Source organism: Saimiri boliviensis, chromosome X (assembly GCF_048565385.1).
Source record: "Saimiri boliviensis isolate mSaiBol1 chromosome X, mSaiBol1.pri, whole genome shotgun sequence".
Taxonomy (NCBI): Eukaryota; Metazoa; Chordata; class Mammalia; order Primates; family Cebidae; genus Saimiri; species Saimiri boliviensis.
The window spans coordinates 21,173,989-21,198,876 of record NC_133470.1 but is presented as its reverse complement, the minus strand read 5'-3'; the positions used below and the strand labels follow the sequence as shown (position 1 = coordinate 21,198,876).

Sequence of the window (24,888 nt, the reverse complement as noted above, 5' to 3'; positions counted from 1 at the left end):
ACGTATGTGAAAACAGAGCACCTGAAAGACTGAGTAACTTGCAGGAAGTATTCTGTCAGGAAGGCAAATGCTTTAGCAGATAAATACATTTAAATTTCATTCTTAAACCTTCCTCCCTTCACTTCCCCTAGAGGAACCCTCTTTCTGAGGTTACAATTCCACTTTAGTATGTAGCCTATAAAAGACTTCAAACAACTGTGTACGATCTCATCTCCTTTAATTCTTGAAACTTTCCTAGAGCAGTTCAAAGGTTTAATGAAATTAGCCTCATTCTGTAGACAAGGAATTAAAGGAACAGCGCCATTCAGGTCCCTGTCCTAAGTTAAGAGTGATCTGTAGTGTGGTATCAGAGACCTAAGTAATGAAAATAGTTGCTGAATTGCAATGAATTGGTCTAAAACTAGTAAAACAATAACTGATTTCTTAATACTAAACATTCAGGGGGAAAAGAAAGGAATGACTGTCACAATCCCACTCTGTACCTGCCTTTACCCAAAAATTCCCCGATGGGACAACAGAAAGGTCATAATGAAGCTAGTCTAGATGGAGCTTTGCTAGCCCAATGGATGCCACTGACTGATGCCTCTCTGTGGATGATAACGACAGCAATGGCTAGCAGTGATTGACAGGATCTCTCATTCTCACAACAACCCTGGAAGTCAAGCGATATTACTGCCATTTCACAAACAAGGAAGCTAAAACAAAAAGGTTAGTTAACTTGCCGGAAACTCATTCAGCTAATGAGTAGCAGAGCTGCTATCCAAATCCAAGGCTGTCTGACTCAGCTGCAGGCACTGTTTCCATATAGCAGATGTTGTTTCTCTAACATAGGTGAGGACAGGCATGTTCTCTCTCCCGCTCTCCTTTCCTCTTCCCTCCCCAAACCCATTACCTCACAAAGTAATCGTATTCCGTTCAAAGGGCAAGGTGACATTTTTTTTGTCTAGGTCTCAGTAGATAAACAGTAAATATTAACCAGAAGGCCAGTGTGAAGCTCCAATTGCTTGTAATGCTTTCAAAATAGAGACCTTTTCCCATCCTTATTTTTGGCATGGGAAGGGAGAAACTCAAACATCTTTGCCTTATTTGACTGCTTTATTCTTGTTATAAAGCTAGCCAACACCTAGATTGAACATTATACTGAAAACAATCTTAAGTCATTAATTTTAGTGTTGATTTCTAAATAAATTTCAGTGTCTACAGTAAAGACAAAATTTTAATCTCTTTTCAAATTTCATCCAAAAAAGCTTTAAAAAGATGTTCAAAGTGACTATAGTTAATAACAATGTACTATATACTTGGAAAATCACTGAGACTAGATTTTAAGTGTTCTCACCACAAAAAAATAAGAATGTGAGGTAACATACGTTAATTAGCTCCACTTACCCATTTCACAACACATACATATTTCAAAACATCATGTTGTGCACCATAAATATATACAATTTTTATTTGGCAACTTAAAAAAAATTTTAAAATAATGAAATAAATTTTTTAAATGTTTAATACACTTTCTCCAAACTATCCCTAGTTCAGTAAATAACACTTTCCTCACATTTCAGAAATATTCCCATGTAGATACATGTTTTTTCAAATTCCAAATTTTTATCCTGTGTTTTATCAAATGATTTTTTAAAAAAGAACTGGTAGGGTACATACATAAAAATAATGATAAAATACATACCTAGCCAGTAATTAGCCCATGGAACAAAGGAATAAATATTTTACTATCTCTTCTATGCTAATAGTCCCTAGAATCAATCAAACTATGAGATTGTGTCAACCCTCAGAGTTTATACATTAAACACAGAGGTTTGGACTTTACGTACTTATTTGCTCCCTGGTTTTTAAAAAAAAAATTGGTAGGGTACATACATAAAAATAATGGTAAAATACATACCTAGCCAATAATTAGCCCATGGAAGGAAAGAGTAAATCTCTTACTATCTCTTCTGCACTAACAGTCCCTAGAATCAATCAATAAACTATCAGATTGTGTTGGCCCCCAGGGTTTATATATTAAACATAGGGGTTTGGACTTTATATATTTATTCGCTCCCTGAACCACGTTTTATTGGATGTCTACTGTGACCAAAGTCATGCTTCATTAGAACGATTGGTCAAAATACCTAAACTGGATGGCCAGGGCAAACCAGGGCCACCTCATTCTACATGTGCAGGGGTCCCTTTACAGGGTACTTGTATGCAGCAACCCTGTCAATAACTCTTTAGCATATCCATTTGCTCCTCTTCTACCAGTTTTGTCACGTACCCAGCTGCATAGACCGGAAACCAAGAAGTGAGCTACAAACCCTCCCCTCTTTCTCAACCCTAAATTTAATCCAAATTCTACTTCCTAAATATGTGATGAATCGGTTTCTGCTAATTTCTACTGATAAAACCTTATTTCAAACTATTATCATCTGTTCTTACCTGGACCAACACAATAACCTTTCAAAACGTACTTTTTGTTTCTGATTTCACTCTTACCTTGCATCTGCCCTTAACACTGCCATTATCTTTCTAAACTATAAATCTAAACATGTTATTAATCTGCCTAAAATCCTTTAACAGCTTCCCACGTCCAAAACGTAAAGCAGGCTTCTATGTTCAAGAGCCTTTAAGTTTTGGGCCCTATTTTGCCAATCTTCTTTCTCACCACTTCCTCCGCCCTCCTCACCAGACATTATTAGCACTCAAAGAATAGGTCTCTGAACACTCAACAATCTTTCACATCTCTCTGCCTTTCTTCCCTCCTCAGCCACCTACTGAACATTTTATTTTCTATACCCTTCAGATTGAGTTCATCTCAAATCACTTTTTAAAGCTTTGAAAAAATTTTGTTAAGTCCTTGTATTTGAGAATATTGAAATATTTAGGAAAAAAAATGATATGTGGAATTTACTTCAAATACAGAAGGGAGGAAAAAGATAGGAGATGAAATAAATTTGGTATCTTCAAGTGAGCTTCTATAGAATTTCAGCTTATAATGCTTTCGTAGCATTTACTTCCCTCAAGTGTACCAAAAATTTTCCGTTTTCTTTTTTTTGTTTTGTTTTTTTTTGTGATGGAGTTTCCCTCTGTCGCCTAGGCTGGAGTACAGTGGCACAATCTTGACTCACTGCAACCTCCACCTCCCAGGTTCAAGCAATTCTCCTGACTCAGCCTCCTGAGTAGCTGGGATTACAGGTGCATGCCACCACACCCAGCTAACTTTTCTATTTTTAGTAGAGATGGGGTTTCAGCATGTTGGTCAGGCTGGTCCCGAACTCCTGACCTCGTGATCTGCCCACCTCAGCCTCTGAAAGTGCTGAGATTGCAGCCATGAGCTACCGCACCCAGCCCCATCTTCTCCCTTAGTGTTTCTAAAGTACTTTGTGTATCTATTTATATACTTTCTCATACTTTTTTTTTTTTTTTTTAATCTACAGAGCTTCTTGTGGTCTGGTCAAACCTTCTCATACTCAACTGAAATTGCCTATATTCTGTTTATCTTCCCTCCCAGACTGTGAACTCGTAAAAAGCCAGGGACTTCGCTGTTTATCTCCAACCCCTAGTGAGGTTTGCAGCTCATTTTGTTAAAAAATATCATATAAAATTACCTTAAGCAGGCAAATTGACTGCTTGAGACCAGAGTTTGAGACCAACCTGGCCAACATGGCAAAACCTCGTCTCTACTAAAAATGCAAAAATCAGAAATCAAGTGTCAGGTGTGGAATTTTTCACGTGTGGTGTCATGCCTGTACTTACAAAGTTCTGGATTCTGGAGCACTTCAGATATTGAATTTTCAGATTAAGGAAACTCAACCTGCATTTTAAAATAGCACTTTCGGCTGCACGCAGTGACTCATGCCTGTTGTAACCCCAGCACTTTGGGAGGCTGAGGTTAGGAGTTCAAGACCAGCCTGAACAACATGGTGAAACCCCGTCTCTACCAAAAAATACAAAAATTAGCTGGGCATGGTGGCCTGTAATCCCAGCTACTCGAGAGGCTGAGGCACAAGAATCACTGAACCCAGGAGGCGGAGATTACAGTGAGCCGAGATCGCACCACTGTACTCTAGCCTGAGAGACAGAGCAAGACTCCAACTCAAAATATAAAATAAAATAGGATTTTCATACTAAATACTGCATTGTACTTACAAGCTTAAGATTCCTAACCTCAGCTGGCCCCTCAATGCAGTTCAGCAATCTATCTCATAAATTCTTGGCTTCCTACATTGCCCCATCCCCAAACAACCAAAGCTTTTCAACCCTTTCCCATTATCCTTCAGCTTTCCACCCAACCTCTGCAGTCCTTCTGTATGTGCAGATAAACCTGCTTCACAGACAAAATAGCTCTCAACATTCAAACACTCCTTTTACATTCTGTGCCTGGGAAGGGGCCTCATCCTTAACTGCCTTCCTGTCTCAGAGAAGGGGAGTCACTTTTCATCACCTGCACTCACCTAACAGCCATCCCTATAGCCCTGGACCCCACCCAGTCCCTTCCCCTTCTCTGGAACCTACTCTACCTGTTAGCCTTTCCTTTCTTTATCTTCAGGCTCTCTCTGTCCAGGGATTTTTTTTCCTGTAAGTGTATAAACATGTTCAACTTACTTTTGCCATCCAGGCAACCATCAAAAGCTATACTCCCGCCTCTTCAGTCCCTTTGCTGACCAAAATGGCAATTTATCCAAACTGCTTCACCTAACTCTACTTTCACTAATTTCTCAATCCATCCTAGCTCATCTCTTCTATATCCTCTCCACTAGCCCATGCCTTACTGAACCTACTCTAATTTAGATACCAATGACCCAAATGCCAAACGAAAAAGCCTGCTTTCTCCTCAGTGGCTGATACTTATAGAAACTTTTTATCGCTAACAGTGTTGAAAACACTTTTTCTCCTCCTTCTCTTCCCAAAACCTCATTTTACATGGACTCTTTTCTGACTACTTCTTAAATACCTAAAGGAGCCATACTTGACACTCATACTCTACAAGCATGCTCTGGAGATCACCATCCACTTCCATACATGATACTGCCTACATTCTTATTATCCTAAATTTAGTCCTCTAGCCACAAACTCTCTCAAAAGCACCCAAGTCACATCTTTTCAACTGCCTAGAAAAAACATCCACCAGCAAGCAACTCAAACTGTAACAGGTCAAAAATCTTCCCCCTGCCCCCGCCCTTCCCCACCAAACCTACTCCTCCTTTCAGGTAACGGCATGACCAGGCACCCAATCTCTCCAGGTAGAAAACTTAGGGTCATCCTTGAATTACCTTTCTTCCTCACACCCCTAGCCTCTTTCATCTATCATCAAATCTCATCCATTTTACTTCATAATCTCTTGAATGTAGCTACCTCTCTGTCCCTTTACTATTAATGTACTTCAGATCTTCATCTCATATGTGAATCATTTCAACAGTTCTCTACTACTAATCTCTCCCTGACTTAGTCTTACTCCACATACCAGGATTATTATCCTAAAATAATTTCAAAATTGAAACAGGATACCGTATTTTTCTCTACCAGACTGGCAAAAACTAAAAAGAAAAATAATACTCTGTATTGGTTAGAGTGTGGGGAAATGAACATTCCCATAAACTCGGTGAGGGGAATATTAAGGCAAAATACCAAGGGAATTTAACCAAACTTGAAGCATGACCAAACTTGCAAATGTGTATACCCTTTGATCTACCAATTCTATTTCCACGAACTTATTCTAGGAAATAAAACAGAATGTACACAAGATCTGTAAGTATATTCTAAAGTTCCCATCAGTATAAGCGAAGGCCAGAACCTTTTTGTTTTTAACATACTATACTATTTGCCTGGAATGTCTTTCTGCCACCCATACCCTCCTACATCCTGTAAAACTAAAATTCATCCTTGATTTCAAAAGGGTCAGCTACTCCATCCGGTCTCCATGGCAGTTTAGTCACACCTCTGAATCACACTACAAACTTTCTCTCCCACAGCAGATCATAAGCTCTCCAGGGATATGGTTTTATGTATGTATGTATTTAGCATACCTCTATATCTATGCTACCTATAACAACGTCTCACACATTAAGGGCCCAATAAACATGTGTTGAATAAAGACATTTTCTTCCTCTTCCCACAAAGAATTCTTTTTCAAAATCTCAAGGAGTTTTCAAAGGAGTTTCAAAATCTCAAAGAAGTTTCCTAAAATGCTGGTGGACTTCAATATATTAATGCTATATTAAATTCCTGTATTAAAACAGGTATTCAAGCAAAGCAAATATTCTTGTAAATTTATAAATAGTGTAAATCCTTTATATTTGAAGTTTAATTCCTTAAGGCATAATAATTTCCATACTGGGTCAGAACCATGGCCTAGCCAACCTAGAATTTTATCTCTGAAAGTAGTACCAACAAATATGTTTTAAGAAGATAACAGCTGCCCTTGCAGATGCTAAGATAAACATTTAAAGGTGTGCTTCAAAATACTTTGCTTTTCTCCAAGTATGAATTCATCATACTTGATAACATGTTTTGAAATCATGCTTCATACTACGAAATCATGTTTCATACTCTTCATGTTATCTGTTATATAGTATTTTACATATTATATAAGTACATAAGTATTACATAAACAGTACTGTGTATCCATATTCAAGAAAATAAGTAGCAGCACAGTGTCTGACACCTGTAATCCCCACACTTTAGGAGGTCAAGGCAGGCAGACTGCCTGAGCTCAGGAATTCGAGACCATACTGGGCAACATGGCAAAACCCCATCTCTACTAAAAATACAAAAAATTTGCTGTGCATGGTGGTGTGCACCTACAATCCCAGCTACTCAGGAGGCTAAGGCACAAGAACCACCTGAACTCAGGAAGCAGACGTTGCAGTGAGCCAAGATCGCGCCACTGCACCTCAGCCTGGGTGACCAAGCAAGACTCTGTCTCCAAAAACAAATAAACAAAAAGAACATAAGCAGCTTGGTTAGACTTTTTCTCCCCGCAAGTTCCTTTTAGGTTTCAAGAGGGTTCATAATTCTAATAAAAGCTGATAAAAGCCTAATCACATCCTTCATGATTCCAAAGTTCAGTCAGTTCTATCCCTTTCAGGGTTGTTTTGTTTTGTTTTGTTTTGTTTTGTTTTGTTTTGTTTTGAGGAGTCTTGCTCTGTCGTCCAGGCTAGAGTGCAGTGGCACAATCTTGGCTCACTGTGTCTCAGGTTCAAGTGATTCTCCTACCTCAGCCTCCTGAGCAGCTGGGATTAGAGGCGCCCACCACCACACCCGGCTAACTTTATTTTTAGTAGAGACGGGGTTTCGCCATGTTGGCCAGGCTGATCTCAAACTCCTGACCTCAGGTGATCCACCTGCCTCGGCCTCCCAAAGTGCTGGGATTATAGGGGTGAGCCACCATGCCTGGCCTCAGTCTTTGTCTTTCTAAACTGAAGAAATCTCATTGAACTCTTGTGTCCTTATATAGAAACAACTCTACTCTGCACCATTTCACTTTCTTTTTTTTTTTTCCCTAAGAAAAAGTCTCGCTCTGCCACCCAGGCTGGAGTACAATGGCATAATCTCGGCTTATTGCAACCTCTGCCTGCTGGGTTCAAGTCATTCTCCTGCTTCCTGAATAGCTGGGACTATAGGCATGTGCCACCACACCCGGCTAATTTTTGTATTCTTAGTAGAGATGGGGTTTCACCATGTTGGCCAGGCTGGTCTCGAACTCCTGACCTCAGGTGACCCACCCACCTCGGCCTCCCAAAGTGCTGGGATTACAGGCGTGAGCCACCACACCTGGCCTTACTTAATTTTCAGTTATCTTGTAGCTTCCAAACTAAAACAATAATGTAGGTAGGTCTATGAGATTTACTTTAATTTTATATACATTTAAAATCAAGAAAATTTCACCCCTGATATAAATTAGGAAAGGTAGCCTTCGAAAACACCTTTGACAATCACTGTACCCCAAGACTTACAGGAAATCATAAGGTAGTCCTCGCAGTTGCCTTTGTCATCATCTTGCTGGTCCACAGGGATCCCATTGGCATCTATGACTGCTTCCGACGCACAGTCTGCTACCAATACTTCTTCTGAAACTACATCAGTGGTCAGAGGATCCGTGACAATTTCTGCTTCTACTACACTATCATGAACCACATGTTCAACATGTCCAACATGTCCAACATCAGACACATGTATAGATTCACTCGTCAAGACGTGTTCTGGCACAGACATTGAGGCTGAAGTAATGTCAGAAGCTAAAACATCATCTGGGACGGTGCAATGTGCTAAAGAAACTTCTTCAGTTACATCTGAGTCCAGCACTTGCTCAGGAATGATGACCGTTTCAGATACATCTGCTTCTTCCATGATATCTGGGCACTGAACATCTTCTATAACAACGTCCTCAATAACATCTTGGATTACAACCGAATCTGGGTCATCAGGAACAAAGTTATGCACAGTTATGTCTGAATCCACAACATCTGAAACAAAAACAGTTTCTTGTACTTCCACAACAATCTGATCACCATCCATGTGTGTACCATCAGCTCCTTAAAAAAATAAAAATTAAAATGACAAATTTCAGGTAAGTATGCATGACTGCAATTAATGTAAATGTTACTTAATTTCTACTGGGAAAACAGACTGGCTGCTCAGTTTTCTTAAACATTAACAAAGGTTAAAGAAATAAAGAGAGAATCTATTTTTGAATCATATTAGAAAGATGTTTTTAACACAAGAACTTTTCAATCATCCCAAATCAATGAATAGATTTTTTTAAATTAGGAGAACAAAGGAATTGAGGCAGTCACAGAAGAACTATATTCATGAAAGTAAAATTCTAGGCACACTAATAAAATCCATATACAGCCAGGTGCAACAAATGGCTCACGCCTGTATTCTCAGCACTTGGGAAGCCAAGATGGGCAGATGACTTGAAGCCAGGAGTTTGAGACCAGTCTGGGTAACATTGTGAAACCCCATCTCTATTAAAAATACAAAAATTAGCCTGGGTGTGGTGGTGCAAGCCTATCCCAGCTTCTTGGGAGGCTGAAGCAGGAGAACTGCTTGAACCCAGGAGGCGGAGGTTGCAGTGAGCTGAGGTGGTACTGCTGCACTCCGGCCTGGGTGACAGAGCAAGACTCCACTGAAAAGAAAAAATAAAGTCCATATACATAGGTACTTAAGGGAAGATTATAAATATTAAGTAACGCAACTTCAGGTGACAAATATACTATTTTCCCTCAGTATATGTCTTTTACCTTTTTGCTCCACCTCCCTCTCCTCAACTCGTATTTGTTCTTCTTTTCATCTCCCCTATGTGTTTGTTTTACTTCCACTTTTTTTCCTTTCTCCCTTCACATGCTTCCCTTTTTGTTCTGGTGCATTATACCACCAATATGCTCCATGTACAGCTACAGAAATTTAGAAATCATTCTCTGAATCTAGGACATACAAGGATCAGAGGATAAATTAAAAGAGGGACAAAAGGCCACAGTTGAGGAGGAAAGACAACTGGGTTGAGGAGGCTCTGGGGACAAATAGAATAAATACAAGTGCAGCTGTGCTGGGGTGGTGGAGGGTGAGAGTAGTTGCAGCGGGAGCTGCCCCTACTTCAGCAGGGTACACTACCTCCATCTGGCCTCCTTCCGTTCCCCTAGACACCAACTCCCAAGGCAGTCACATAGGAAACCCTACTCTAGTCAGTTTTGCAGTTAAGGAATGAAGGTAGAGGATTCAATCAATTGAAGCCCAGTGAGATTAAATGACTTCACCAAGATCACACAGTTTGCACAGTGTATGGTGTTCAAAAAATATTACTCTGAATGAATGTCACAAATGGAAATAGAAATCATATATCCTTTCCAAAAATATGAGATAAAATAAACAAAATCTCTTGGCTTCTGTTCTAGAGAAAAGTAAAGAAAGTTTTACAAAAGCCTTACCTAAATAGCTATTCACTAGATTAGTGCCTCTGGTTGACTCGGACCAGGCTGTGTCCAACCAGGTGCCTAACTCAATGACTGTGTGTCACTGGACAGGCCCTTAGAGAAACACATAGCTTAATCAACAAACAAAAATGATCAGATCCAGCACAGCGGCTCACGCCTGTAATACCAACACTTTGGGAGGCCAAGTGATGTCAGGGGTTCAAGACCAGCCTGGCCAACATGGTGAAACCCCATCTCTACTAAAAATACAAAAATTAGCCAGGCATGGTGGTACATGCCTATAAACCCAGCTACTCAGGGGGCTGAGTCAGGAGAATCGCTGGAACCCAGAAGGTGGAGGTTGCAGTGAGCCTTGACTATACCACTGCACTCTAGCCTCCATTAAAAAAAAAAAAAAAAGAAAAGAAAAACCAAAGGCTAAAGAATATTAAAAATTATAGAAAGTTAGCCGGGCGCGGTGGCTCAAGCCTGTAATCCCAGCACTTTGGGAGGCCGAGGCGGGTGGATCACGAGGTCGAGAGATTGAGACCATCCTGGTCAACATGGTGAAACCCCGTCTCTGCTAAAAATACGAAAAACTAGCTGGGCGTGGTGGCGCGTGCCTGTAATCCCAGCTACTTAGGAGGCTGAGGCAGGAGAATTACCTGAGCCCAGGAGGCGGAGGTTGCGGGGAGCCGAGATCGCGCCATTGCACTCCAGCCTGGGTAACAAGAGCGAAACTACGTCTCAAAAAAAAAAAAAATATATATATATATATATATATATATATATATATAGAAAGTCAACTAATATCTATTTTAATTACATCTAGAAATAATAAAAAGAATATGTTCACTTTAGGCCAGGCATGATGACTCATGCCTATAATCCCAGCACTTTGGGAGGCTGAGGCAGGGGGATCACCTGAGGTCGGGAGTTCGAGACCAGCCTGACCAACATGGAGAAACCCTGTCTCTACTAAAAATACAAAATTAGCCAGGCATGGTGGCGCATGCCTGTAATCCCAGCTACTTGGGAGCCTGAGGCAAGAGAATTCCTTGAACACGGGAGGCAAAGGTTGCAGTGAGCTGAGATCACGCCATTGCACTCCAGCCTGGGCAACAAGAGCAAAACTCCATCTCAAAAAAAAAAAAAGAATACGTTCACTTTCATTTCAACAGAACTTTTACAAAATGCTTATATTTGTTTTCAATGTTATCATTAGGCAATAAAGCACTAATTTCCATTTTGCATACATAAAGATAAAAACATTTAGTGGCAAGGGCACTGGTTACAAAATGTAAATCAGCTGGGGACGGTGGCTCACACCTGTAATCCCAGCACTGTGGGAGGCTGAGGCAGGCGGATCATTTGAGGTCAGGAGCTCCAGACCAGTTTGGCCAACATGGCAAAATGCTACCTCTACTAAAAATACAAAAATTAGTCATGCATGGTGATCTGCACCAGTAATCTCAGCTAATCGGGAGGCTGAGACAGGAGAATCACTTGAACCAGGGAGGTGGAGGTTGCAGTGAGCAGAGATCGCAGCCACTGCACTCCAGTCTGGGCGACAGAGTGAGACTCCATCTCAAAAACAAAACAAAACAAAACAAAACCCATAATCTAAATTGGAGAGTACAGCAGGGTAGGAGACTTATTAGTTTTGTGACCTTGGGCAAGTCATTCAACCTCTGAGTTTCAGTTTCCTCATCAGTAAAATGAGGACAGTAGTATCTGCCATGCATACCTCACAGGACTGTGGTGATGATCAAATGGGAATGTATAGGAAGTGTTCTGAAAAACTGTAATGAGAGGTTTCATTATTATTATGACATATGAAAACAGAGGCCCTGGCAGATTAAGTGACTTGCTCAAAGATAAATACCATAAGTGTTATTAATCAAGACTAAAATGCAATACCTTTCAATCTACCACTTAGCCCACGACCTAGGCTTGCCTGTGGCGAGATTAAGTGAACAAACACTGCACGTTTTTCTCCAAAGAGTTTAGTCCCTCCTTCAAGTATATTAATTATATTTCATGCTCCAAGGAAGAAAGAATTACAAACTTTATGTTTATCATTATCAAATTGAAATTGCCAAACCTGAGTTAAAAGACTATCCCAAGTTGTTAAGAAACACACACACACATCCCCACTGGATTTAGAGACTAAAGAAAATTTTAAAATTTGGTCAAGCACAGTGGCTCACACCTGTAATCTCAGCACTATGGGAGGCCAAGGCGAGAGGATCACTTGAGTCCAGGAGTTCCAGACCAGCCTGGGCAACATAGTAGGACCCCCATCTCCACAAAATAAAATTAGCTGGGCTTGATAGCACACACCTGTAGTCCGAGCTACTTGGAAGGCTGAGATAGGTGGATCTCTTGAGCACAGGAGTTTGAGGTTACAATGAACTACGATCATGCCATCGTGCTCTAGCCTAGGCAATAGGGTGAGACCCTGTCTCTAGAAGAAAAATAAAATAATAAAAAGAAAATTTAAAAATTTTAAATCACTGACATTTAATTTCATGATAAAGTTCATTGCTATTCCATAAATATACTACAATCTGATCATTTACAGTCCAATGGAAAACTTAACATTTTATTTTTAATAAGGGTAGCTACCTGGTGTGACATAAAACCCTTTTATATTTTTTTTCCTTTTTTTCTCTTTCAAGACAGAGTCTTGCTCTATTACCCAGACTGGAGTGCAGTGGCACAATCTCAGCTCACTGCAACATCTGCCTCCCAGGTTCAAGCAATTCTCGTGCCTCAGCCTCCCAAGTAGCGGGGATTACAGGTGTGCACCACCATGCCTGTCTCTACTACAAACACAAATTTTTTTGTATTTGTAGTAGAGACAGGGTTTCAGTATGTTGGCCAGGTTGGTCTTGAACTCCTAGCCTCAAGTGATCCACCCACTGCGGCCTCCCAAAGTGCCGGTATTACAGGCATGAGCCACCTCGTCTAGCCTCAAAACCCTTTTATATTATAAAACCAAGTATAGGCCAAGCATGGTAGCTCACGCCTATAATCCCAATACTTACATAAGAAGCTGAGGCAGGCAGATCACATGAGCCCAGGGGTTCAAGACCAGCCTGGGCAACATGGCAAAACCCCATTTCTACCCCCCCAAAAAAAAAATTAGCAGGCATCGTGGCACACACCTGTAGCCCTAGTTACTCGGGAAGCTGAGCAGATCACTTGAGCCTGGGAGGCAGAGGTTGCAGTGGGCCAAGATGGCGCCACTGTGCTCCAGCCTAGGTGACAGAACAAGACCCTATCTGAAAACTAACAAACAAAAAAACCCAAAACACAAGTGTAATCACTTTGCAACGTTATATAATTATAACCATGGGTAATCTGAAATATATTTTTTCTAATACTTTTTTTTTTCCTATTTTTTTTAGAACTTTCTGAGTATAATTTTCCTTGTACACTCTGGGGAGTGAAGACTCCATCCTCCTGAAACAGAAGTCTCCTTTTGGGAACTTGTAAGAGAGAGGGTTATAAAAATAGGACAGTGTCAATGTGGGAGACCTTCTTTATCTGCTGGGTATTGGAGAACAGAGAAATGACAGGATCCACATGTTATTTTACAATGAGTACTCTGATCAGCAGGCTAGATAAGAGAGACTAAGAGTAAGAAAAATAATGCAAACGTTATTCCAGACTAAGTATGAGACAATAGAGCCTGTCTATGTGGTAGGCACTAGGATGAAGAAGAGCAGATGTAAACAAAGAATATTTTTTCTTTTTCCTTTTTTAAACAAAGGTCCAAACAAAGCTAACAAGCAATATTTTTAAAGGGAGAACCAACAGGAATTCAGAACATAACTGGGTAAGATATTATCTTCATAACTGAAGATAAAACTAAGGTTTTGATATCACTGCTGTCACTGACAAGAATATGAGTTGGTTCTGAGGAGCCACCTCTTTGAGGAGTGTAATAATAATATGCTCACTGTAACATTTATGAATTTTGACAGGATAACAAGATAACCTAAGTGTGAATTATCAATGTTAGACTTCTAGCAATTTGTTGAGGTGATAACCAATTCCAAATCTGGTAGATGGGAAATGGAACAATTCAAGCAGTTATACCTGTTGCATCAAAAAATGAGTTTGGCTCTTGTGGTTGTAATTCAAGCCCATCTTCATCCATGGCCTTTAATTCTCATCAGTCACAGCTCCTAAATCAGGGGAAAAGGTAAACCAAAACCATTAGTTTTTTTACATCATGTATTAAAATGTCACCATGATAGTTTTATTTCTGAGACACTCAAATTCTGTGAAAGATCAATGTGTATAAAAAACGTATCTAATGTAAAAGAGAACTTAAGTGATTTACAATGGTATATGGGCATCTATATGACAAGGCAGGGCAGATAAATCAAACAAATCAACTTTGCCTGGACTTCTTTTTAAGTTGAAGTAATCAATGTTTTGCTTACGTCCATCAAGTGAGCGTATCTTGATGAATTCTGATACATACATAAATCTTTGTAATCACTACTCTGAACAAAATATACAACATTTTTAGGACCCCAACACTCTTATCTCCTCAGTCTGTAACACCCTATGTTCCCAAAAGGGTAACCAGTTTTGTTAAGGTTCAACCTAAAACACATTCTATAGCTTACTGTGGGAAATGTTTGTACAATTTTCATATTCTCTAAATTTAATGAGAGAATATGAAAATTCTCTACTAACTTCCAACCATCTACTAACTTCCAACCAGTAGATTGAACAATGGCAAAAATTCAAAGTGCATAACTGTAATAAACCACCTTTGGGATTCTGCCTAACCTCTCTTAACTAACCCTCTCATCTAAAGAAGTAAATTCCCACAGTGTATTTATACTCTCCTGGCCACAGCTGATTGGCACTAGCTATAAAGTGGTAAAGTAAGTTCATCTTTAAGCACAATAAAATCAAAGTCCTATCCCTGAGAATCAAAAACCATGAGCAAGAATCAGTCCCTTCCCCTTCCTCCCTCCCAGTGGCTGGAACATAAGAGCTGAGGAAAGTCATTTTGCAACTCTGGCTTAGACTAGTAAATAAAAAACAAAAAGAATCCTGTGAGTGCTTTGAGTAACAGAATAGAGTAAGCAGGGAGGGGAGACAGCTTTTTAGCTCCTGGTTCTAGATCTATCTTGAGGTCCAGCTATAACCCTGCCTTCAATTTTTATAAGACATTCCAATGGCCTTAATTCTCCCTTTTCTACTTAAGTCAAAAATTTATGACAAAAAGAACCCTAACCAATGATTTCGGCTTTACCATTTTTTTGCTAATTGTATTAAGTACTACATGCTTATTAAAATTTCAAATAACAGAAACAAGTCATTTTTCTAAAGCTAGGTGACATCATTCCTCTGTTCAAAAATGTTTAATAACTCCCTGCTCCCACTACATAAAGTTCAAACACCTGTGTCATCTTCTAAGTTCTAGCCCCAAACTACCTTCCTACTATCATCTCCCCTAACTTTCCTTCAAGCACTTCCCTCTACTACCCTTGGCATGTACATAAACACATGTTCCCCACCCACACACAGTTCAGCCAAACAAAAATAATGCTCAACATCCCCATAAAACCCCAACTTTATATTTGATTCAGGGTTCCTTCTACCTGGAACACCTTTCCCCCATTATCTCTGCTTTAATCTTTCCCCCTAAATCTCCTTTCCCACAAAAAAAGAGAAAGCTGGAAATAATTTCTCCCTCTGCAATTTCCACAGCACTCTATTCTTCTCTTGACTGTACTGGTTTGTCATATTATGATTATTTATATATGTCTTATTTGCAGATACTAAATTACATATATATAGTCCTTAAAAAACTCATTAACATAGCATAGTAATAGAAATATCCATTAAATGTAACTGAGAAAATTTACATTCATTAAATGGATTCTCAACATATCAACTCTGAGATATATTCTATTCTTTTTTTTTTTTTGAGACGGAGTTTCACTCTTGTTACCCAGGCTGGAGTGCAATGGCGCGATCTCGGTTCACCGCAACCTCCGCCTCCTGGGTTCAGGCAATTCTCCTGCCTCAGCCTCCCGAGTAGCTGGGATTACAGGCACACGCCACCATGCCCAGCTAATTTTTTGTATTTTTAGTAGAGACGGGGTTTCACCATGTTGACCAGGATGGTCTCGATCTCTCGACCTCGTGATCCGCCCGCCTCGGCCTCCCAAAGTGCTGGGATTACAGGCTTGAGCCACCGCGCCCGGCATATTCTATTCATTTTTAAGAGATAGCATGTTTCATGTTATTTGTTCAGACTGTTTCAAATTAAAGTAAATGGGCTAGGTGCAGTGGTTCACACCTGTAATCCCAGCACTGTGGGAGGCCAAGGTGGGCGGATCACCTGAGGTCAGGCATTGGAGACCAGCCTGGCCAACATGGCGAAATCTCTCCTCTACCAAAAATACAAAAAAATTAGTGGGGCATGGTGGCACATGCCTGTGATCCCAGCTACGCGGGAGGCTGAGGCAGGAGAATTGCTTGAACCTGGGAGGTAGAGTGAGCTGAGATTGTGCCACTGCACTCCAGCCTGGGTGACAGAGCAAGACTCTGCCTCCAAAAAAAAAAACAACAACAACAAACTTCTAAGCATTATGAAACACTATGACATTAAGCCAATTAAGAAGGCAATAAAGGGGATTCATTATAAGCCCTTAACCATACAAATTTCCCTACATAAACCCAATCCTCTACGAATTCTCAACCTGCAAAACAACTTTTCTTGACATTTATCCTCCTTGGCATTTCTATTATTAGAATTTAGCAGACAATCAACTCCCTGATTTTTGAAGTGCTCTCTTTTCTCTACTGCTTTAAGTGACTTCTAATTCTCTTTCCCCCTGCTGGCTGCTCTGCCTCCCCTCACCCCTTACTACTGTTCTGCCCAGGGTTGTGTGCTCAATCCTCTCTTCTGTTTTTTCTTTATTCCCATGGTTTCAACTACTACTTCCGCAACGATGATTCCCAAAATCATCCTAACATGTCCAACAGACTATTGAATATTTTCATCTGGACAAACCCCAGCCTTCTCCTGATATGACCATTATGGCCTTTTCCTTCTTCCCTCCTCATAGTCAGATTGCCAGATTTTGTCAACTCTCCTCAATTTCTCAAGAATCCAACCCCGTTTATTTATTTATTTATTTATTTATTTATTTATTTATTTAGAAACAGAGTCTCACTCCCAGGCTGCTAGAGTGCAATGGCGTGATCTCAGCTCTCTGCAACCTCTGCCTTCTGGGTTCATGTGATTTTCCTGCCTCAGCCTCCTGAGTAGCTGGGATTACAGGGGCCTGCCACTGTGCCTGGCTAATTTTTGCACTTTTAGTAGAGGTAAGGTTTCACCATCTTGACCAGGCTGGTCTTGAACTCCTGATCTCATGATCCACCTGCCTTGGCCTCTCAGAGTGCTGGGATTTCAGGTGTGAGTTACCACGCCTGGGCGCCTGGTCCTCATTTTTTTTTTTTTTTTTTTTTTTTTTTTGAGTCCTGGTCACCATTCCCACTCAGCTTCCTATTTCCTGATCTCAGGGGGTTGAAGATAGCCTCTGGACTGGCCTTGCTCCTTTCTGCCACTCCCACAACAAATGACTAGAAGCCCTATTACACATAAGGGCTGGTGCCAAGTACTAAGGCATTTCTGCAATCTGTGGGCAGATTAACCTTCCTGAAGCACTGCTTTGATCATAGCACTCCCCTGCTCTGAACACTTCAGCAGTTCTTCAATACTCAGGCACTCTACAATATTAACCCAAGCTACCCTAACAGACTGATTTGCTTTCTTCCCACCCTTTTACATCATGTGCATTTCCTAACATATTCTGGCCTACATGGGAATGCCCACTCTTCTCATCTTGACTTTAAGTGAGCTGTAATTACTCAGCAAACTATTGTTTTGCCTGGTCATTTTCCCTTCTGTCATTAGAAAAATTCAAACATTCTAAATAGAGATGACTATACCTCGACCTCATAACCCCTCTCGAGTTAGAACTACTAATTCCCTTTGACAATCAGAATGAAACTGTGTTCTCAGAACAGAACCTACTCAGAGGAATTCTCAGATGTGATAAAGAGTGGAAGAAGATGTATGATAAAGTAACTAGTAGTGTCCACGCCTCTGTAGTACAAACCAAGCCCAGAGATCAGTTGAATCTGAAGACAAATAAGCAGGATGGTTCAGAGAACCAAGAATCTCAGAATTTGGGTGAAGAAGTACTAACATTTAGTGTTACTATCAAATGCCCTCAAAGTATTTCTGGGATTCTACTGACATCTCGAAACTCAGCAAGATACTCCCTTGTCGGTTACAAGAACCATGATCCCAAAAATGCTTCTGAAATAATTCACAATGGAAAAACACCAGTTTTTGGGAACAGATTGTGAGGACAGAAAGTTTAAATAAATAAATAAAAGAAAAACGTATAGTTTTAAGAGAAATAATGGGCTGGGAGAACCCAGGAAATTCATAAAAATTTCCTTCCACTGTTTGAAATAAAACATTATCATCCTAGAAGGAGGTAATCATAAATAAAAAATATAATAAAGCAATAAAAGTTAACAGGTATAGCAATGGCATTTTCTCTATCTTAATTAGGGATCGTGGATATAATTTATTTGTTTTATATCTTTGGATGCTTAGATACTTCCATGATCTCCCTCTTGGGCAAGTTAACGGGATTCTTACATATTCACTTCGCTTTTTGCAGCTAATATGCATACAAAAATCACTTTTCTGCTTTTGGTCTCTCAAAACCTCAATGCCTGTTAATTCTATGACTCGACTCTAATTCTTCTCACTAAGTCATGCTCAAACAACAAAATTTTATTATACATGGTAGAAGGAATTCTTACGCTGCAGGAAAGGCAAACAACAGGCAAAACTGTCTATAACAATTCTTCTTGGATGGAAATTAGAACTGGTGAAAACTTACATTTAAAGCCTAATTAATATCTTCTCTCTTAAGCTACATTTCTTTCCTAATTTTCCCCCCATGTTGTTCACTATTAGCCATTTCTCCAAATATCTCATTTTCAAATCTGGAGTCATAATTCATTTATCTACTACACTGGCCCTTAAATTCATCTTGAAGCCAGTAACTCTTAAATTTATCACTTCCTCTTTATTCTCACGGCTACCACTCTAACAAGTTCTCCTCTTCTCACATGCAGACCATGTGGGCCCTTTCAATCCAAAAACTTCAGCCCTTATTGAACTCAGAAAAATTTCTTGTTTCTATACTTTGCTCCATTTTCTCTATTCATTCTAATTAGCATTTTTACTACAGGACATAAAAAGACTGCTAAATCTAGCTTCTATGTCGCTTTAACTTTTCTCTCATATTTTCTATCTTTGTCTTTCTACTACAATTCTCAGAGAATCCCTGAATTCTTTCTTCTAAGCTAGCTAATTTGATCTCCACCCCATATACTGAATTTTTCTTTAAAAGATCGTATTTTTAACTCCAATAGTTTATTTTCCATAGCAATCTCTTCTTTTTTTGGTGGACACAGTATCTTCCTAAATCTCTCTGAGGATTTAAAGTTTATTCTGTACCCTATATAAGCTGTCTCCTCTGGTGTTTCAATATTCAGTTAGTTGAATTTGGTGCCTCTCTTTCAAACTGCTGGTTTTCCTGATAAGCATGATTCTTCCTGGTTGTCTATTTCTATTTGTAGAGGAGAGTCTAGACTCGAGTTACATTCTGATTGCTGGGGTGAACTTCTTCAGCCCAAGTAAGAATTCCTGTTTGCCCAACAATAAACTTAAATTCAGATCACGGGAGTCCTATATGGAATGAGTCCACAGGCAAGAAAGAAACCATGTAACCAGCCAGGTTCTCCTTTAATGGTGTAAGAGTATCCCACTTCCACATGCTGGAGGTTCAATATCCTTCAGGATAGAGGCAAGCTACCTAAGCTACTGCCCCTACCTTTCTTGCTAAACGGCACTCACTTCAAAATTTCCTATGGACAAACAAGCAATTCAGAGCGCTGAATTTCGGGCATTATCCCAGCAGGAAAACCATTACAGGAACCTATACTAATAGGTAAATGGCTTAGCTTTCCACAGCTTTAATTATCTGGCAGTACTCACGGCTTGTTCTATCTCCAAGTGCCTCCCTGCTTTTGATGTTGGTGGTACCGCAGGATGCCAATTCTTGGCTGGTCCTTCCTACTTTTTGAGTAAGGCCACGGGTTCAGTAAGCTTTCTTGGGTTTTGCCACTAATTTACTTCCAATTGCTGTATTCAATCAGAAATTCATCATATTCTGATTCATAAACTGAGGTTTTCTTGTTTCTCTGTATTTTTATATTCTTTGAGTATAGAAGGAAGAAAAAATAAATCTGTGTGTTCTCTAGTCTATGTTGAATTTGAAGTCATTATGAATTTTTATGTGCCACATAAAACAGCATGGAAATACATAAATATAGAAAGCAAAAGAACCTATGAGACAATAATTTTAAAAAATCAATAGCAGTGGAAGGTTACAACAACTATCAACACTTAATAGATCAAATTATCTAAAAGGAAAGAGAAAATGTGTATAATCAATATTAATCTCATAGCTGTAATTCGAATTCCATTCTCTAAGAAAAGAATATTTTCTTTTCAAACAGTCCTGCCCACTCACTGTCAAGAAGAGGAAAAGAAAATATCTGCTGTTGTAAATAGAGCCCCATCCTTCCTTGCCCTGTCCCATTTGGAACTTTTGTAGGCTTTGTTCAAAAATTCAAGGCCAAGTTTTTGTTTGTTTGTTTGTTTGTTTGTTTGTTTGTTTTTGAGACGGAGTTTCGCTCTTGTTACCCAGGCTGGAGTGCAATGGCGCGATCTCGGCTCACCGCAACCTCCGCCTCCTGGGTTCAGGCAATTCTCCTGCCTCAGCCTCCTGAGTAGCTGGGATTACAGGCATGTGCCACCATGCTCAGCTAATTTTTTGTATTTTTAGTAGAGACGGGGTTTCACCATGTTGACCAGGATGGTCTCGATCTCCTGACCTCGTGATCCACCCGCCTCGGCCTCCCAAAGTGCTGGGATTACAGGCTTGAGCCACCGCGCCCGGCAAGGCCAAGTTTTTGTATTAGTTTTCCATAAAATCATGTTGAGCCAATCAGTAATTTCAAGGTTTTGTTTGTTTAAAGTCTAAGAGTCCAACCTTTCACAATCTATTAAAACTTGGCCCTAAAATGACAAACCTTCTTAAAGCTTTATTTTCTCAAAGCCCCTATTCCTGTTTAGATTAAACACAATACTCTCTGAACTTAGTTGCATCAAAGAGCTACGAACACTACATACACTGTTTTAAATGCTTTTAAGACTTAGCTTGATGTTAGGAAATGCACACACTTTTTTTTTTTTTTTGAGACGGAGTTTCACTCTTGTTACCCAGGCTGGAGTGCAATGGCACGAGCTCGGCTCACCGCAACCTCCGCCTCCTGGGTTCAGGTAATTCTCCTGCCTCAGCCTCCTGAGTAGCTGGGATTACAGGCACGTGCCACCATGCCCAGGTAATGTTTTGTATTTTTAGTAGAGACGGGGTTTCACCATGTTGACCAGGATGGTCTCGATCTCTTGACCTCGTGATCCACCCGCCTCAGCCTCCCAAAGTGCTGGGATTACAGGCTTGAGCCACCACGCCCGGCCGGAAATGCACATACTTTCTAACTAGTTTTCAGATGTTTAACGCAGTACAGCCTCCTTAATAAGGTATTGCCATGGGCCGGGCGCGGTGGCTCAAGCCTGTAATCCCAGCACTTTGGGAGGCCGAGGCGGGTGGATCACGAGGTCGAGAGATCGAGACCATCCTGGTCAACATGGTGAAACCCCGTCTCTACTAGAAATACAAAAAACTAGCTGGGCGTGGTGGCGCGTGCCTGTAATCCCAGCTACTTAGGAGGCTGAGGCAGGAGAATTGCCTGAGCCCAGGATGCGGAGGTTGCGGTGAGCCGAGACCGCGCCATTGCACTCCAGCCTGGGTAACAAGAGCGAAACTCCGTCTCAAAAAAAAATAAATAAATAAGGTATTGCCATTTAATGCATTAAATAATTAAGCAATATCCATGTTCATTACCTAACATTCTACCATATAGCACATAGCATAATGGAATGAGTAAAACAACTGAACTATTTGGATCACTCTTATTTCATAGCGAAAAACTTTTAAAATAGCTCATTAACTTTTGCTGAAATTCTGAAAAATTCTATTCACGTTTTCTCTACTGAAGTATTCTACGTTTAACTGCAGACTTAGCTGGAAGCAGTGTGAGAAACACTTGATGTAATCAAAGGATGAAGACAGTATTTTGACATAGTATTAAGTGGAGATTTAGACACTGTACACGGATTAAATGAAATAAAACCATCCTAGGTAAAAATTTTTTAAAGGTTAATTTCAGTCAAATGCAGTATATGATGAAGAAAGATTGGTATCAGAAACTGTTATTCTTACATGTTTCCTTTTTATTCCACCTGCCACCTTTCCCAAAATCAGGCATTTAATTTATCTCTGAACTAGTCATCAACATAGCTGTTAACTTAGTAAGTGCATTTCTTTACAAACCCCTTCTGAATGAGCACTATATCTCCATGTATTAGAAAATCTTTCCAGCCAGGCACAGTGGTTGACACCTGTAATCCCAGCACTTTGGGGGGTGCCAAGGCGGGCAGATCATGAGGTCAGATCGAGACCATCCTGGCCAACATGATGAAACCCCATCTCTACTAAAATACAAAAATTAGCCGGGTGTGGTGGTGCACGCCTGTAGTCCCAGCTACTCAGAAGGCTGACACAGGGGAATCGCTTGAATCCAGGAGGTGGAGGTTGCACTGAACCAAGATCACGCCACTGTACTCCTGGCGACAGAGTGAGAATCCATCCAAAAAAAAGAAACGAAAATATTTCTGATATCATATTAGGATTCAGGGTTTTTTTGAAATTAGTGCATTATCGCTTTCATGTTACTTTATTCAGGCTAATTAAGTGCTTTCCTTCATCTTGCGGTAACCAGTTGTAAAAATCACGCCTTGCAGTTTTTAAAACATTCTAAATATTCTTAAACTATGAACTTTCTTTTTTTTTTTTTTTTTTTTTTTTTTAGAGACGGGAGTTTCGCTCTTGTTACCCAGGCTGGAGTGCAATGGCGCGATCTCGGCTCACTGCAACCTCCACCTCCTGGTTTCAGGCAATTCTCCTGCCTCAGCCTCCTGAGTAGCTGGGATTACAGGCACGAGCCACCATGCCCAGCTAATTTTTTTTTTTTTTTGTATTTTTAGTAGAGACGGGGTTTCACCATGTTGACCAAGATGGTCTCGATCTCTCGACCTCGTGATCCACCCGCCTCGGCCTCCCAAAGTACTGGGATTACAGGCTTGAGCCACCGCGCCTGGCCTGAACTTTCTTAACATAATTCCCTTGCCAACTCTCTTGTCACTGATAACCACCTCTGTAACCTTGACTAATACTGACCATACTCTATCTCACCTACATGAATGCGTACTTACTATTATTGCTTTTCCTAAATACATTACTACTTTGGGCCTCTGAGGTTCTGTAAACTCAGTGTTAACACTAACAATATTCTCTGTACACCTTAAACACTGGCAAGAATATAACATTGGGCCTTTCAATAACTAAAACAAATGCTTTAAACGGACAGTTCCAGAATTGTGAGGTATTTTTACATTGATCTTTTGCTAATACAATTAGCAATGTGTTTTGCACATGGAATTTAATAAATCCTTTAATCATTAAAAAAATAATAAAAGAACAAGCTGGACAATGCAGCAGCAGGTTTGCAATACACCTGCTTCTCAAAGACCAACAATGCGCATGCTCCAGATTGAGTATCAGCAAGCATTAATTTCATGACCCTTCTCTGGAGCAAAGCTAGGGAGTCAGCTAATTTTTACCGAAAAAAATCTCCAAACCAAGGTTGTTCCGGGGGGTGGGAAGACAATAAAATACTAGATAATAACCTAAAAGAGAGGAAGAAACTGGGAGAAAGCACAAACATATATAATTTGAGATAAGAAAAAAAACAACAACACAGATACAGAAAAAGGAAAACAACTTGTAAGAAAATGGCCTAGATTTCTACAACAGCACAATGAGGGAAAATGTAAATTATCAGCATTAACTCAATAAAAGAAAGAAAACCCAATCATCATAAACTTTTTTTTAAGGGGGGGGCATGAGCACAGTAGTTCACACCTGTAATTCCAGCATTTTGGGAGGCCAAGTCAGGGATCGCTTGTGGCCAGGAGTTCAAGACTACCCTGGGCAAAACAGCTAGACTCCATCTTGACAAAAAAATTAAAAAATTAGCTAGGCGGCGAGGCACAGTAGCTCATGCCTGTAATCCCAGCACTTTGGGAGGACGAGGTGGGTGGATTACCTGAGGTCAGGAGTTCGAAACCAGCCTGGCCACCATGGTGAAACTCCACCTCTACTAAAAACAAAAAAAAATTAGTCAGGCGTGGTAGCTCACACCTGTAGTCTCAGTTACTCAGGAGGCTTAGGCACAAGAATCACTTGAACCCAAAAGGCAGAGGTTGCAGTGAGCCGAAATCAAGCCACTGTACTCCAGCCTGGACAACGCTCAGTCTCAAAAAAAAAAAAAAAATTAGCTAGGCATGGTGGTGCATGTCTATAGTCCTAGCTACTTGGAACGCTGAAGTGGGAGGATCACTTGAGCCCAAGAGTTCAACGCTAGAGTGAGCTATGATTGTCCCACTGCACTCCAGTCAGGGCAACAGGGTGAGACCCTGTATCTTTTAAAAACAAATAGAGAAAAGTTGTCTAACGTTACCCCTTTCAAAAAGCTCCAGTCTTTCCCCAAAGCTTTTTTTTTTTTTTAAATAGAGACCAAGTCTCACTATGTTGCCCAGCTGGTCTTGAACTACTGGGCTCAAGTGATCCTCCCACCTCAGCCTCCTGAAGTGCTAGGA

General features: G+C 40.3%; 1 protein-coding gene across 12 annotated transcripts in view; it reads right to left on the bottom strand.

The window, feature by feature from the left end:
• The window catches only part of ZFX (zinc finger protein X-linked), a 61,956-nt gene that overhangs the window by 19,189 nt on the left and 17,879 nt on the right, over positions 1 to 24,888 (bottom strand). For 6 of the 12 annotated variants that reach the window (XM_074391795.1, XM_074391792.1, XM_074391791.1 and 3 more), the window contains 3 exons: positions 14,016 to 14,104; positions 12,252 to 12,375; positions 7,950 to 8,528 (listed from right to left, as the gene is read on the bottom strand). In XM_074391795.1, the coding sequence (XP_074247896.1) occupies positions 7,950 to 8,528; positions 12,252 to 12,375; positions 14,016 to 14,072 (760 nt within the window). In that variant the 5' untranslated portion in view covers positions 14,073 to 14,104. Of the gene's footprint in view, positions 1 to 7,949; positions 8,529 to 11,655; positions 11,716 to 12,251; positions 12,376 to 14,015; positions 14,105 to 24,888 lie in introns of those variants that run through there. The other 6 variants (XM_074391797.1, XM_039475524.2, XM_039475523.2 and 3 more) reach the window with 3 other exon arrangements.